At 42.9% G+C, this 15,075-nt stretch overlaps 1 protein-coding gene across 6 annotated transcripts in view; it reads left to right on the forward strand.

Moving 5' to 3' along the window:
* LOC121269194 (rho GTPase-activating protein 23-like) overlaps positions 1–15,075 on the forward strand; it is a 506,984-nt gene that overhangs the window by 477,101 nt on the left and 14,808 nt on the right. For all 6 annotated transcript variants that reach the window (XM_041173725.1, XM_041173724.1, XM_041173727.1 and 3 more), the window contains one exon: positions 12,052–12,083. In XM_041173725.1, the coding sequence (XP_041029659.1) occupies positions 12,052–12,083 (32 nt within the window). The remainder of the gene's footprint in view (positions 1–12,051; positions 12,084–15,075) is intronic.

A 15,075-nucleotide genomic window follows, 5' to 3' on the forward strand; every position in this document is an offset into this window, starting at 1 on the left:
AGAACCAGCCCCCCCAAGGTATTCACAATCTAATGGTGAGGTGGAAAGGGGCATCTGCACTATCAAAACCCTCTTAAGAAAAATGACAACTTTCCAATGTCGCTTTTGACATATAAATCCACCCAGTGCAATGTGGATTAGCCCCATTAGAGTTGCTGATGGGCAAAAAGAGAAATTAGTCCCTGACTGGGAGTATCAGAAGGTCAGGACCAAGAACAGCCCCATAAACAGCAATAAGCGTCCACCTACAGTAGGAGGTACTATATGAGAAACCTGTTCTGGCTAAATAGAGGTGACAAGGTTTGGATCAGGGACCTTGACAGAGAAGGCGTCATTGTCCTGAGGGATAAAGATGGACAACGGTCTTGATAATACCCCACAAGGCACAGTCAGACAAAACAGCAGAAGTTTTCTCCTTGTTCCTTGTGGCGAACCTCCTATCATGCATTTGAGTGAAACAGATGTAGAAACCCAAATAATTGCAACGCCAAGTACTACAACTTCATCTACAACTCCAGACCAACAAAGTCAGCCCAAAACAGACTACCACTCCTCCAACTTGAAAAGAATGAGATCTGGAAGAGTCATAAAGCCACCAGACCATCTGAATCTGTAAAGTCAGAGACTTGGGAGGAGAAGGGGTAGCATGTAAATATGTAAATACATTTGGATAAAGACTTGGGAGGGAGCTGTAGTATTGGTATGTTCGGGACTGTTAAAGGTTAATGTGGGAATGAGGAAAAGGTATCGCCCATATTATAGAGTCATAGAGGTCTACAGCACAGAATAAGGCCCTTTGGCCCATCGAGTCTGTGCCAGTCAAACAAGTACTTAACTATTCTAATCCCATTTTCCAGCACTAGGCCCATAGCCTTGTATGCCATGACATCACAAGTGCATTTCCAAATACTTCTTAAAAGTTATGAGGGTATCTGCTTCTACCACTCTTTCAGGCAGTGAGTTCCAGATTCCCACCTCCCTCTGGGTGAAAAAATTCTTCCTCACATCCCCTCTAAACCTCCTGTCCCTTACCTTAAATCTATGCCCCCTAGTTATTGATCACTCCACCAAGTGGAAAAGTTTCTTCCTGTCTACCCTACCTATGCCCCTCATAATTTTATACACCTCAATCATGTCCTCCCTTAATCTCCTTTGCTCCAGAAAAATAACCCCATTCTATCCAATCTCTCCTCATAAGTAAAACTCTCCAGCGTAGGCAACATCCTGGTAAATCTCTTCTGCGCTCTCTCTAGTGCAGTCACACCCTTCCTACAAAATCGGATTCCAGAACTGCATGCAATACTCTAGCTGCGGCCTAACCAGCATTTTATACAGTTCCAGCATAACCTCCCTGCTCTTATATTCTCTGTCTCGGCTAATAAAGGCAAGTATCCTATATGCCTTTTTAACCACATATCTACCTGTCCTGCTACCTTAAGGGACCGGTGGACATGCACACCAAGGTCCCTCTGATCCTCAGTACTTCCCAGGGTCCGACCATTCATCATGTGTTCCAGTGCCTTGTTTGTCCTGCCCAAGTGCATCACCTCACACTTATCCGGATTAAATTCCATTTGCCATTGATCAGCTCATCTGACCAGCCCATCTGTACCCTCCTGTGATGTAAGGCTATCCTCCTCACTATTTACCACCCCACCAATTTTCATGTAATCCGCACACTTACTGATCAACCCTCCCACATTCAAGTCTAAATTGTTTTATATATACACCATAAATGGCAAAGTACCCAACACTGATCCCTGTGAAACCCTACTGGAACAGGCATCCAGTCACAAAAACACCCCTCGACCATCACCCTCTGCTTCCTGCCACTCAGCCAATTCTGGATCTAATTTGCCAAATTGCCTTGGATCCCATGGGCTCTTACCTTCGTTATCAGTCTCCCATGCGGGACCTTATCAAAAGCCTTGCTGAAGTCCAAGTAGACTACGTCAAATGCATTGCCCTCATCTACACACCTGGTCACTTCTTTGAAAAATTCAATCAAATTGGCCAGACATGACCTCCCCTTAACAAAACCATGCTGACTGTCCTTGATTAATCCCTACCTCTCCAAAAGTAGATTAATTCTGTCCCTCAGAATTGCTTCTAATAGTTTCCCTACCACAGAGGTTAGACTGACTGGCCTGTAGTTCCTGGTTTATCCCTTCCTCCCTTCTTGAATAACTGCATCACATTGGCTGTCCCCCAGTCCTCTGGCACTTCTCCTGTGGTCAGAGAGATATTGAAAATTATTGCCAGCGCCCCTGCTATCTCCTCCCTTACCTCACTCAACAGCCTGGGATACGTTTCATCCGGGCCTGGAGATTTATCTACTTTTAAGCCTGCCAGATCACTTAGAACCTCCTCCCTTCCTATGCTAATGAGTATCTATATCTATGAGTATCCCTGACTTGTACATCCTCAGCAGGTCTCAGATCCATGATATTTTCCAAGGTCCACAGAAGCTACAGGGCTGGGTCCTCGGGGACAAGGGCTACCCATAGAGGACGTGGCTGATGACGCCCTTGCAGCGGCCTGAGAATCCAGCTGAGAGAAAGTACAACAAGGCTTATTCTACAAGCAGGACTTTGGTGGAGTACACCATTGGGATCCTGAAAATGAAGTTCCAATTCCTCGACAGATTTGGTGGAGCTTTGCAGTACACCCCACAGAGGGTGTCATGTATCATCATGACTTGTTGCGCACTACACAACCTGGCGATGCAAAGGGGGGGGATGTCGTGAATGATGAGCAGGAGGAGGAGCTGCACAACTCCTCCAGTGATGAGGAATTGGATGCGGAGGAGGGTGATGAGGTCCTGGAAGCCCAGGATGCAGGCAGTGAGGCCGTTGCTCTGGCCAGATGAGGCAGGAGTACTCGCGAGGCCCTAATAGGCACAAGACTCCGCAAGGAGGATGACGAGATGCTGTGCGGACTCTCTGGAGAGCACAAGATAGCAACTGGAGGCGTTTGGCACCAGTCTGGCAGAGGCCATCGCACTCACGCTCTGTGCAGAGTCTTACCTCATGCAGACCTTGCTGGAATACAGTGGGAACATGGACTTGAAAAGTACTTGATCCTTTTGCATGCATAATCACCTATCCCTTTCAGCATTACATCTTCATCTGCCCAGAATGCAGGTGAGAAGGGCTGGCAGCCCTGCCTCAAAGGTATTCAGGGCCCAAAATCGCTAGGGCACAATATTCTTGCAGTAAATACAATCCACATCAAGATGCAGGCATCACTGATGTAGTCAGTGACTTTGGGATGGAACAATCCCAGTGATCAGAGGGTACACACTGCACAGAAGAGAGGCCCTGGACTGCGACTCGTGATTTCATTTTGTGCAAGGACCAAGGTTTCAACTCTGAATGACATGAACACACCTTATCATAATCCACATCCAGAGTACTTAAGGAAGTGGCCCTAGAAATAGTGGATGCATGGTCATCTTCCTAGATTCTATAGACTCTGGGACAGTTCCTACAGATTGGAGGGTAGCTAATGTAACCCCACTATTTAAAAAGGGAGGCAGAGAGAAAACAGGGAATTATAGACCAGTCAGCCTGACATCGGTAGTGGGGAAAATTCTGGAGTCTATTATAAAAGATTTAATAGCTGAGCACATGGAAAACAGTGGCAGAATCGGATAGAGTCAGCATGGATTTATGAAAGGGAAATCATGCTTGACAAATCTACTGGAATTTTTCGAGGATGTAGCTAGTAGAGTTGATGAGGGGAAGCTAGTGGATGTGGTTTATTTGGACTTTCAGGAGGCTTTCAACAAAGTCCCACAAGAGATTGGCGTGTAAAATTAAAGCACAAGGGATTGGGGTTAGTGTATTGAGATGGATAGAAAACTGGTTGGCAGACAGGAAACAAAGAGTAGGAATAAAAGGGCCTTTTTCCGAATGGCAGGCAGTGATTAGTGGGATACTGCAGGGATCGGTGCTGGGACCCCATTTATTCACAATATATATTAATGATTTAGATGAGGGAATTAAATGTAATATCTCTAGATTTGCAGATGGCACAAAGCTGGGTGGGAGTGTGAGCTGTGAGGAGGATGCAGAGATGCTTCAGTGTGATTTGGACAAACTAAGTGAGTGGGCAAATGCATGGCAGATGCAGTATAATGTGGATAAATGTGAGGTCATCCATTCTGGTAGGAAAAACAGGAAGGCAGATTATTATCTGAATGGCTATAAATTGAGAGAGAGGAATGTGCAATGAGACCTGGGTGTCCTTGTACACAAGTCGTTGAAGGTAAGTATGCAGGTGCAGCAGGCGGTAAAGAAGGCAAATGGTACGTTAGCCTTCATAGCCAGAGGATTCGAGTACAGGAACAGGGATGTCTTGCTGCAATTGTACAGGGCCTTGGTGAGACCACACCTGGAATATTTTGTGCAGTTTGGTCTCCTTATCTGAGGAAGGACGTACTTGCTATTGGAAGGAGTGCAGTGAAGGTATACCTGACTGATTCCTGGGATGGCGGGACTGACATATGAGGAGAGATTGAGTTGATTAGGATTATATTTGCTGGAGTTCAGAAGAATGAGGGGGGAATCTCATAGAAACCCAAAAAATTCTAACAGGACTCGACAGGGTAGATGCAGGAAGGATGTTCCCAATGGTGGGGGAGTCCAGAAGCAGGGGTCACAGTCTGAGGATAAGGGTTAGACCGTTCAGTACTGAGATGAGGAGAAATTTGTTCAGCCAGAGAGTGGTGAGCCTGTGGAATTCGTTACCATAGAAAGTAGTTGAGGCCAAAACATTGTATGTTTTCAAGAAGGAGTTAGATATAGCTCTTGGGGCGAAAGGTATCAAAGGGTATGGGGAGAAAGAGGGAGCAGGCTATTGAGTTGGATGATCAGCCATGATCATAATGAATGGCGAAGCAGGCTCAAAGGGCCGAATGGCCTACTCCTGCTCCTAGTTTCTATGTTTCGATAACAAGGAACCACAGAAAAAGAGATATGATTATCAGTGTATTTACACTGGTGAACATTACATGCAAGTGATTAACACCCGTGCTCAGGCTGTGCTTCCAGCATCTTGGTGGTGTAGTGTATTGTCACTGCACTAGTGATGATGTAAAGAGTCACATGAGACAACATGCAACCTTGCATCAAGAAGTAGAGACAGTGCGTTTATGCCGTTAGTGGACATCTTTGGTAACCCTTCTGCAATGGAAGCTTGTTGCTTGTGATGAATCGGGTGATGGGTCCATAGATAGGAGGCTATACCTACTGATGCTTCAGTCCTATAGAGAAGCGCAGCAGCATTTTTCTTCCATGTTGAAGATTGGGAGGTTCTGTTAAAGTGTAGAAGAATTGCTCATTATCCTTGCTGTTTGTGCCACAGTGAATCATGTTTCTTAGGATATTCTTGAGGTACAAAATTAAAGTATATGATTTTTGGTTGTGAGATGTTCACAAACCTAAAAAAGGTTTTGATACTCTGATTGATCCAATAAATGTATGCAGTATTTTGAAATTGGTAATTGGACAATTTACTTGTTAATTCAGCACCAACAAATCTTGCTGTAGTGTGTTGCAGACTTGTAAAGCTTTAGGCTCAAAGTCACTGCAGGAGTTGACAACATGGGAGTAGCTGGTCGTTACATCATAGTGCCTTGTCAGCCACATATTTTGATATGTTGTTTGATTTGAAAGGGTAGATTTAAACTTAGCACCTGGTGGAAAGCTGGTAGCGGTGGATCAATTGCTCACTATACGTCCTGTCTGATTTTCCTCTTGCATCGAAGATGATGGACAGGGTGTATAACAGGTGCCCAATTTGCTGTCCGCAGTTATCTATCCAGCAGTGAAGGATAAAATCAAGTCCATGTATTCAATTTTTTTCATCTTAAAATACATGCAGTATATTTTGAATGATTATGAAGTAGCTATTTAATTCCAAAATGCTCCACTCGGCACTATTTTTATGTATTTAGGCTACACTTGGATGTACCAATTCAACTTTGCCTTATATATAGTAATATCATGTATTGTGTTTGAGGATTAAGCCTCCTGTACATTTGTCCTTACCCACGATAGTAAATGTGCAGTTTAGAAAAAGATAATAGAGCAGAATGTTTCACTGTGTTTTGAAGGGTGTTCAAAAGTGTAATTTGTTGTATTTGATTACTTGGACAACTTTTTTAAAGAGACATGGGCTTAGTTTCTAAAAAAAAAGTATATAGTTTGCACTCTGCCATAATTCCATCATTTCTCCACGTTTCATACTTCATTCCATTCTGTCCTTCCTGCTTGCTGTGTGAAGTCTAGATATTAACACTTTGGTTCTGGCAACAATTTTGCTTTCTGTGACCCAGCATTTAATTGCCTAACCTTGGATCCTCTAACCTTGAAATAATCTTTGGATTAACTAACGAATGAGCAACTTAAGAACGTAACTTGCCAATAGATGATTATTCTAGACAAAATAAAACTTTTATCATCCTTACTTTGCGGCACAATAAAATTTAATGGTCTTGGTGGGTCCCTGATCTTGGTTACTTTGTCGAGGGAAGACCCCCCTGCTGAAAAGACCATATGTCTTCTAACAAGAGAAGTCAGTAGGTGAATTGCCTTGGTTTCCCTTACAGTGGCCAGTCACAGACCTAAAGGTGACGAAAGCAATTTGAAATAAATTTTTTAAATAGTAGTGTCGATGTAACTTGTGCATTGAGAAGTTAAATGATGCACATAAAAATATTTTGTGTCCAAAGAGAACATTTCTTTTAGTGAAATGTCCTGTAGGCCCTGAGGAATATATTAAAATACTGCATTAGACATTTTCAATGGCTGCTCAAAATTTTCAAAATGCCAAACAAACCTGAATGCTATGGCTCTGAGAAATATTCCCATGAACAAGTTCTCCCCCTAACTATGCAGTATAGTAACAAGCTTCTGACTCAGTAGTATTTCTTAAAACTTTATGCTGTGATTAGAGATAGTTAATGCATTTATATCGTTTATACTCAAGCTCCATTCTTTGCTAAGGAATTGGTAGGTTGGATTTTATAGTTCATTGAGAATTGGGAATTAGTGAATATCTATACTGAGGTAAGTATCTTCAACTAATGTTATAAAGTTGTTAAATAATGAATTTAAGTAGGAATTTTACATGTACAAGTTAAATGTATGTCTGTATTAGAACCTGGAGAACTAGGTGATTGTTAGTTAAAACATGATTTTCTCCCAGGAACTGAGTTTGAATCCAACTGCAATTGATGAAATAAAATTTGAGCAGACACAGTCCAATTCCTGCTGGGAATTGACCCACTGCACAATACTGTCCGTGTCTGCACTAAATTGGTAGTCTCGTTCAAAGAGGCCAGAAGATGGCTTATCTAGGCAATGGAAAGTGGCAATTCAGCACAATATGTTCTCTGTAGTTTAGGGTTGATGTACAGTTAGAGTAGGGTACAGCTGAGGGATGTTTATCCTCTATTTAACTGTAGGATCTAACCAGGGAGTACTTGAAGATAAAAGTGGGTGTGTGAACTGGAAAATATTAGATTATTCAATACAAAATTCACATTAAAAATGTATAAGTGCATTCTTACAGATTTATTTTTCTGAATGAATAGTTCACCTCTAATCGATAGTCATTAGGTGTATTAATGGAAAAGATATTCTGATTTTTAGTGATACTTCTGATTATTTTGTCTTAAACAAGTTCTACCAAATGATTTGGGCTTGCATAGTGCTGTGAGCTTGGTGCTATTTTCTTTTGTCTTTTCTATTGTCTTTTCATGCTTTAGTTGAAGTCCAGCTCAGGGAGAAGAGGCAAAGATCTTTTTTCAGCAATCAAAGTCAACAATGAGATTTAGCTATCTGAAGACAGTGATTCAGTGAACAGGTCAACAGCATGAGCATTTATTTTCTTTCGTTCATTCATGGGATATGGGCAATGCTGGCTAGGCCAGAATTTTTGCCCATTCCTAATTGCCCTTGAGAAGGTGGTGCTGAGTTCCTTCTTGAACTGCTGCAGCCCATGTGGTGTAGTTACACCCACAGTGCTGTTAGGGAGGAAGTTCCAGGATTTTGACCCAGCAACAGTGAAGGAACGGCGATATTTTTCCAAGTCAGGATATTGTGTGGCTTGGATGGGAACTTCCAGCTGGTGGTGTTCCCGTGTGTCTGCTGCCCTTATCCTTCTAGATGGTAGGGGTTATAGGTTTGGAAGGTGCTGTCTAAGGAGACTTGGTGAGTTCCTGCAGTGCATCTTGTAGATGGTACACACTGTGGCCACTGTGCGTTGGTGGTGGAGGGAGTGAATGTTTGTGGATGGGATGCTAATTAATCGGGCTGCTTTGTCCAGGATGGTGTCGAGCTTCTTGAGTGTTTTTGGAGCTGCACTCATCCGGGCAAGTAGAGAATATTCCATCACACTCCTGACTTGTGCCCTGTATATGGTGGACAGACTTTGGCGAGCCAGGAAGTGAGTTACTCACCGCAGGATTCCTACCCCCTGACCTACTCTTGTAGCCACAGTATGTATATGGGTGGTCCAGTTCAGTTTCTGGTCAATGGTAATCCCCCAGGATGTTGATAGTGGGACATTTAGCGATAGTAATGCCATTGAATGTCAAGCAGCGATGGTTAGATTCTCTCTTGTTGGAGATGATCTTTGCCGGGCACTTGCATGGCATGAATGTTAGCTGCCACTTGTCAGCATAAGTCCATGTCTTGCTGCATTTGGTCATGAGCTGCTTCAGTATCTTTGGAGTCGAAATAGTGCTGAATATTGTGCAATCATCAGCGAACATCCCCACTTCTGATCTTATGATGGGAGAAAGGTCATTGATAAAGCAGATGAAGGTGGTTGGGCTGAGGACGCTACCCTGAGGAACTCCTGCAGTGATGTCCTGGAGCTGAGATGACCGACCTCCAGTGACCACAACCATCTTCCATTGTGCTAGATGTGACTCCAACCAGCAGAGAGTTTTCCCCCTGATTCCCATTGACTCCAGTTTTGCCAAGGCTCCTTGATGCCGCACTCAGTCAGTGCTGTCTTGATGACTCATCTCTGCTTATCTTTAGAGTTCAGCTCTTTTGTCCATGTTTGAACCAAGGCTGTAATGAGGTCAGGAGCTGTGTGGCCCTGGCATAACCCAAACTAACCATCAGCGAACAAGTTATTTCTAAGCAAGTGCTGCCTGATAGCACTGTTGATGACACCTTCCATCACTTTACTGATGATCAAGGGTAGACTGATGGGGCAGTAATTGGCTCTGTTGGATTATTGCTTATTGTAGATGGGACATACCTGGGCAATTTTCCGTATTGCCTGGTAGATGCCAGTCTAGTAGCTGTACTGGAACAACTTGGCTAGGGGCCTGGCAAGTTCTGGAGCGCAAGTCTTTGGGCCTATAGCATTTGCAGTGTCCAGTGCCTTCAGCTGTTTGTTGATATCACGTGCACTGAAGCAAATTGGTTGAAGGCTGGCATCAGTGTGGCTGGGAACCTCAGGAGGTGGCCGAGATGGATCATCCACTTAGCACATTGTTGCAAGTGCCTTATCTTTTGCTGTGCTTTTTGATGTGCTGTGTTCCCCGATCATTGAGGATGGGGTTATTTGTGGAATCTCCTTCTCCAGTGAGTTGTTTAATTGTCCACCACCATTCACGGCTGGATGTGGCAGGACTGCAGAGCTTACATCTGATCCATTGGCTATGGGACTGCTTAGCTCTGTCTATTGCATGCTGCTTACGCTGTTTGGCACGCAAGTAGTCCTGAGTTGTAGCTTCACCAGGTTGACATCTCATTTTTAGGCATGACTGGTTCTGCTCCTGGCATGGCCCTCCTGCACTCTTCATTGAACCAAAGTTGACCCTTTAGCTTGGTAGTATGGAAGAGTAGGGGGTATGCCTGGCCATGAGGTTACAGATTGTAGTTGAGTACAGTTCTCCTGCTGCAGATGGCTCATAGTGCCTCACGGTTGCTAGATCTGTTCAAAACCTATCCCATGTAACGTGGTGGTAGTGCCACACAACACGATGGAGGGCATCCTCGATGTGAATACAGGAATTCCTCAAGGACTGTGCTGTGATCGCTCCTACAGATGCTGTCATGGACAGATGCATCTGCGGCAGGCAAATTGATGAGGATGAGGTCAAGTATGTTTTTCCCTCTTGCTGGTTCCCTCACCATCTGCCACAGACCCAGTCTAGCAGCTATGTCCTTTAGGATTCAATCAGCTCGGTCAGCAGTGGTGCTACTGAGCCACTCTTGGTGATGGGACATTGAAGTCACCCACCCAGAGTACATTCTGCATCCTTGCCACCCTCAGTGCTCCCTCCAAGTGGTGTTCAACATGGAGGAGTACTGATTCATCAGCTGAGGGGGTTGCGATATGTGGTAATCATCAGGAGGTTTCCTTGCCCATGTTTGACCCGATGCCATGAGACTTCATGGGGTCTGGAGTCAATGTTGAGGACTCCTGACTGTATACCACTGTGCTGCCACTTTTCTGATGGTGGTGTCTGGGACATTATCTGTAAGCTATGATTTCGTGAAGATGACTATGTAAGTGTTCTGTATGGTGTTGTTATGCTGCATGTTGTGGTCTCAGGAATACACTGCAATTTTCGTAGCATATGAGGTGGATGGGAAAGCTGCAGCTGGTGTCCGACTTGGAGTGCAATGAGTAAAATTGTCCCCTATTTCAAAATCTGAGGATCTTAGGTTTGAGAGAAAAGAAAACAGAAAGCCTTGGATAATAGGATTAAATTGAAGCTCTGACTCATTTCATGACCAAGTTGGAGGATGCTTATTTAGTCCTTTGTTGGCAAGCTCCTGGTTTAATCCCATGTGCTGAGGTGTCAGGGCCAAATGGAGGCTAGATATTTCCCCATAGAGAAGGGACAGAAAGAAGAGGGGAAAGTGAGAGTTCAACAAGGCTACATCTCGCACAAGTCCAATTGGCCAATGTGCGTAATACTAGTCGAGCTCGGGAGAAGATCGTGTGTTTGCCCTATTATCCAGAGACTAGTGGATATAAGAAGACATAAAAGGAAAGAAATGTTTTTGTAAAGACTACTATAGATAGCAGGAAATCATTCAGCTAGACCTTATCTCACCTGATTACTGATGAGTTGCCTATAACTGGAAGTGACCCACTGCACTAGTGCCTTTCATCTTCAGTATATGAAATTCCAGCAAATTCTCCATGGCAGAGCCACCAAATGAGCAATATCTATGTTAATAATTAATACAGGTAGAGTACCTCAAATCCAGCCACCTGAAAACGGGCAGTGTCTGAAAACCGGACTTTTTTTTCCCTGCACTCCAAGTGGCTTAGTGAACCTCGACCCCCAACTGACCCAGAGAGAAGAGAGATATTGTGTCCCCTATTCACTGAATTAAGAGGTTTTGTGTTTTTTTTTGCAAAAATAGGCAAGTTCCAAAATCTGACATGGACTCAGTCCTGAGGTTGCTGGATTTGAGGAACTGTACCTGTAAAGGTTAATTCCTAATGTGCTTGGCTAAATGTTTGTGTTGGAGTTAATAATATGAGTGCTTGTTGAACAAAGTTACTTGCACATAATCAGAGATTTGCATTTTCAGGTTTTCTTGTTTTGACAAAAAGCTTTGTAGAGAAATGTTAATGCATGTTGTATTTAAATTTCTTACAGTAACCCTTTCTTAAAACACAGGTGTAACATCTGGTTTCTTCTTTTCCTTAATGGCTTAAATTTTTTTTGTGTGTCTGGTAATTAATTGAAAAACTGACCTCCTTAATGTCAACCATTTGTGGTCACTTTCTTGCACTTTGTTCTCTAATCTTAAGGGGAAAATGCTCAATTGTATTGTCAAAGCAATAAATACTGAAAATGCGAAGTTATTTTTAATTTTGAAGTCCATTGCCATGCTCTGATCTCCATATTGCAGAGAGTGCTGCTTTATTTGTGGCCTGTTGGCACAACTGTGTTTTGTCCTGTGATTCTAACCTTTGCTATTAACCATGTTAGTCACAGTGATAACTAATAGGCTGAGCAGCCCCTAATGTGCGCATATGTTTTTGTTAAACTTACAGATTCAACCACTAGTGATTCAGCAAAGTCTAAGGTAAGAACTAAAATGTTTGGAGATTTTAGTTATTCACCTATTTTGCCTGTGGCCACTACTTCTGAACATTCCTCTTCCTTTTTCTAAGATTTAAATATGCCAATTGACATGCTGTAGCTCTTCCATACATCCTAACTCTTATTTAAATTGAGACAAATCTCACTGCCTCTAACTCATTCTTTCAAGGAGCTCAAAACTGTGAAATTTCTTAATTTCACTTCCTTCTATAATTGCAGACTCTTAAAACAGTAGGCTGGTGTCTAACCACCATTTCTTGAGTTATCTCTAATAGTGCTGGATCTTTCTTCTTAAGAGGGCTTTCTTGATTTAAAAAAACAGGAAGTACGATTAAAATGCATCATATAATAAGTACATACAAGAGAAATCAAAACTCGTGTTAATCAAATCTTTTTTTTACAAGGGTGATAATATTATTATTCTTTATTTAAATTGATTCATGCTGAAGAGATGCCCTTAGATGACTTGGTTTAGCCGGGAGGACGGGGAATAGATTTAACATCCTCTGGTGCAGCATCAGTAACCCATCAAGAATTACATATTAGAAATCTAATGGGACCAAATAAGCATATACTCAAAAGAAATTAAACTGAAGTTTTTAAAGAGCTTTTTAATCGTTAGAGAATTTTAAAACACGTCCTTCAAGGTCAAAATCGGTACTATCCCTGGTCACCATAAAATCACAAGATAATTACAAATGAGGGAAGGCTTTCGGCTCCTCTTAATTCAGCCATTTAGTAACTTCCCCCAGTTTAGCCCTTAATGGTGTAAAATAAATGCTGGATATTTTCAGACAGAAATTTTTGGGCAGTAGAAGTTGGGAACTCTCTTCCCTCGCTAAAAGACTGGGGATGCTAGGACAATTGGAACTTTCAAGACCAAGATGAGATAGATTAATTAAGATGAGATATTATTAAGATGAGATAGATGTTTATTTGGTAGGTGAGAGTGACTGCCCTTGACATCAGGGCAGCATTTGACCGAATGTGGCATCAAGGAGCCCTAGCAAAACTGGGGTCAAGGGAAATCCAAGAGAAAACTCTCTGCTGGTTGGGAGTCATACCTAGCACAAAGGAAGATGGTTGTGGTTGTCTGAGATCAATTATCTCAGTTCCAGGACATCACTGCAGGAGTTCCTCAGGGTAGTGTCCTCAGCCCAACCGTCTTCAGCTGCTTCATCAGTGACTTTCGTTCCATCTTAGGATCAAAAATGGAAATGTTTGCTGATGTTTGCAATGTTCAGCACCATTCGCGACTCCACAGCTACTGAAGCAGTCCATGGTCAAATGCAGCAAAACCTGGACAATATCCAGGCTTGGGCTGACAATTGGCAAGTGACATTTGTGCCAGGCAATGACCATCTCCATCTAGAGAGAATCTAATCATCGCCCCTTGACATTCAATGGCATTACCATCACTGAATCCCCCACTATCAGCATCCTGGGAGTTACCGTTGACCAGAAGATAAACAGGACTAGCCGTATAAATACTGTGGTTACAAGAGCAGGTCAGAGGGTAGGAATCTTGTGGCAAGTAACTCAACCCCTGACTCCCCAAAGCTTGTCCACCATCTACAAGATACAAGTCAGGAGTGTGATTGAATACTCTCCACTTGCCTGGATGAGTGCAGCTCCAACAACACACAAAGCTTGACACCATCCAGGACAAAGCAGCCCATTTGATTGGCACCCCATCCACAAACATTCACTCCTTCCACTACTGACACACAGTAGCAGCAGTGTGAACTATCTACATGATGCACTGCTGGAACTCACCAAGTCTCCCTAGGCAGCACCTTCCAAACACACAACCACTACCATCTTGAAGGAGAAGGGCAGTTGGCACATGGGAACACCACCACCTGGAAGTTTCCCTCCAAGTCACTCACCATCCTGACTTGGAAATATATCGCCGTTCCTTCACTGTCCCTGGGTCAAAATCCTGGAACTCTCTCCCTAACAGCACTGTGGGTGTACCTACACCACATGGACTGCAGCGGTTCAAGAAGGCAGCTTATCACCACCTTCTCAAGGGCAGTTAGGGATGGGCAATAAATGCTGGCCTAGCCAGCAATGCCCACATCCCATGAATGAATGAAAGAAATGGTAAGGGTAACAATAAATATGAAGGAAAGGTGGGAAAATGAAGTTCTTGTGCAGGTGTTTCGCCATGATCTAACTGAACAGTGGAGTAAAGCCAAATGGTTGAATGACCTCCACCTGTACCTGATGTTCCAATCTTAAATTGAATCTAATTTTAAATTAAACTAAGGTTATTAGTCTTATCATAACTTATTTTAGTTTAGTGACCTCTAGCTAATTTGAATAATTATTTGTTTCACATTCAAGAAAGATGTCAGACTATCTTAGTATTTGTATCTTACATGTTAGTATTTTTGCAGAAGTACTTCCAAAGTGCCCCCAAAATGGAACCCAATGATGGAACTCATGAGGTATTTTCATGAGTTGGAGAATTAAAGCAAGCATCAGTGTACACCATTTGAACTTAAAATGCAAATCTAGCTATAACATTGTCCAAGCCTCAGTATGTTGTTATGATCCCTGCTAATGTTACCACCGGATATGCCAAATTCCAGGGTGGAACCCGGCTGGATAGATCCTAACACAGAAGGCTGCTGATGAACTTTTAACAAAAGAATGAAATATTTATTAAACAAGAAAAGATGAACTATATTACAATACTCTTTCACTCAGAACGATACCTTCACAGATATATACAAATTTGTAAGGATAACACAAGTTACAAAAGCTATCTTATACTCAATGTCCACAGCAAGTACACAGACCATGTAAACCAGTAGGTAACCTGTGGTCAGGCACACCACCCTCTGAACCAAGTCACAGATGCCACCCCAAACAGATTCTATAGATTTTTCAACAACTACTGCCCCAGGCGCTTGTCACACCATGAGCCAACGAGTCTCACTGAACTCCTTCTTTCACATGAGGATATC

Source organism: Carcharodon carcharias, chromosome 23 (genome assembly GCF_017639515.1).
Source record: "Carcharodon carcharias isolate sCarCar2 chromosome 23, sCarCar2.pri, whole genome shotgun sequence".
Classification (NCBI taxonomy): domain Eukaryota; kingdom Metazoa; phylum Chordata; class Chondrichthyes; order Lamniformes; family Lamnidae; genus Carcharodon; species Carcharodon carcharias.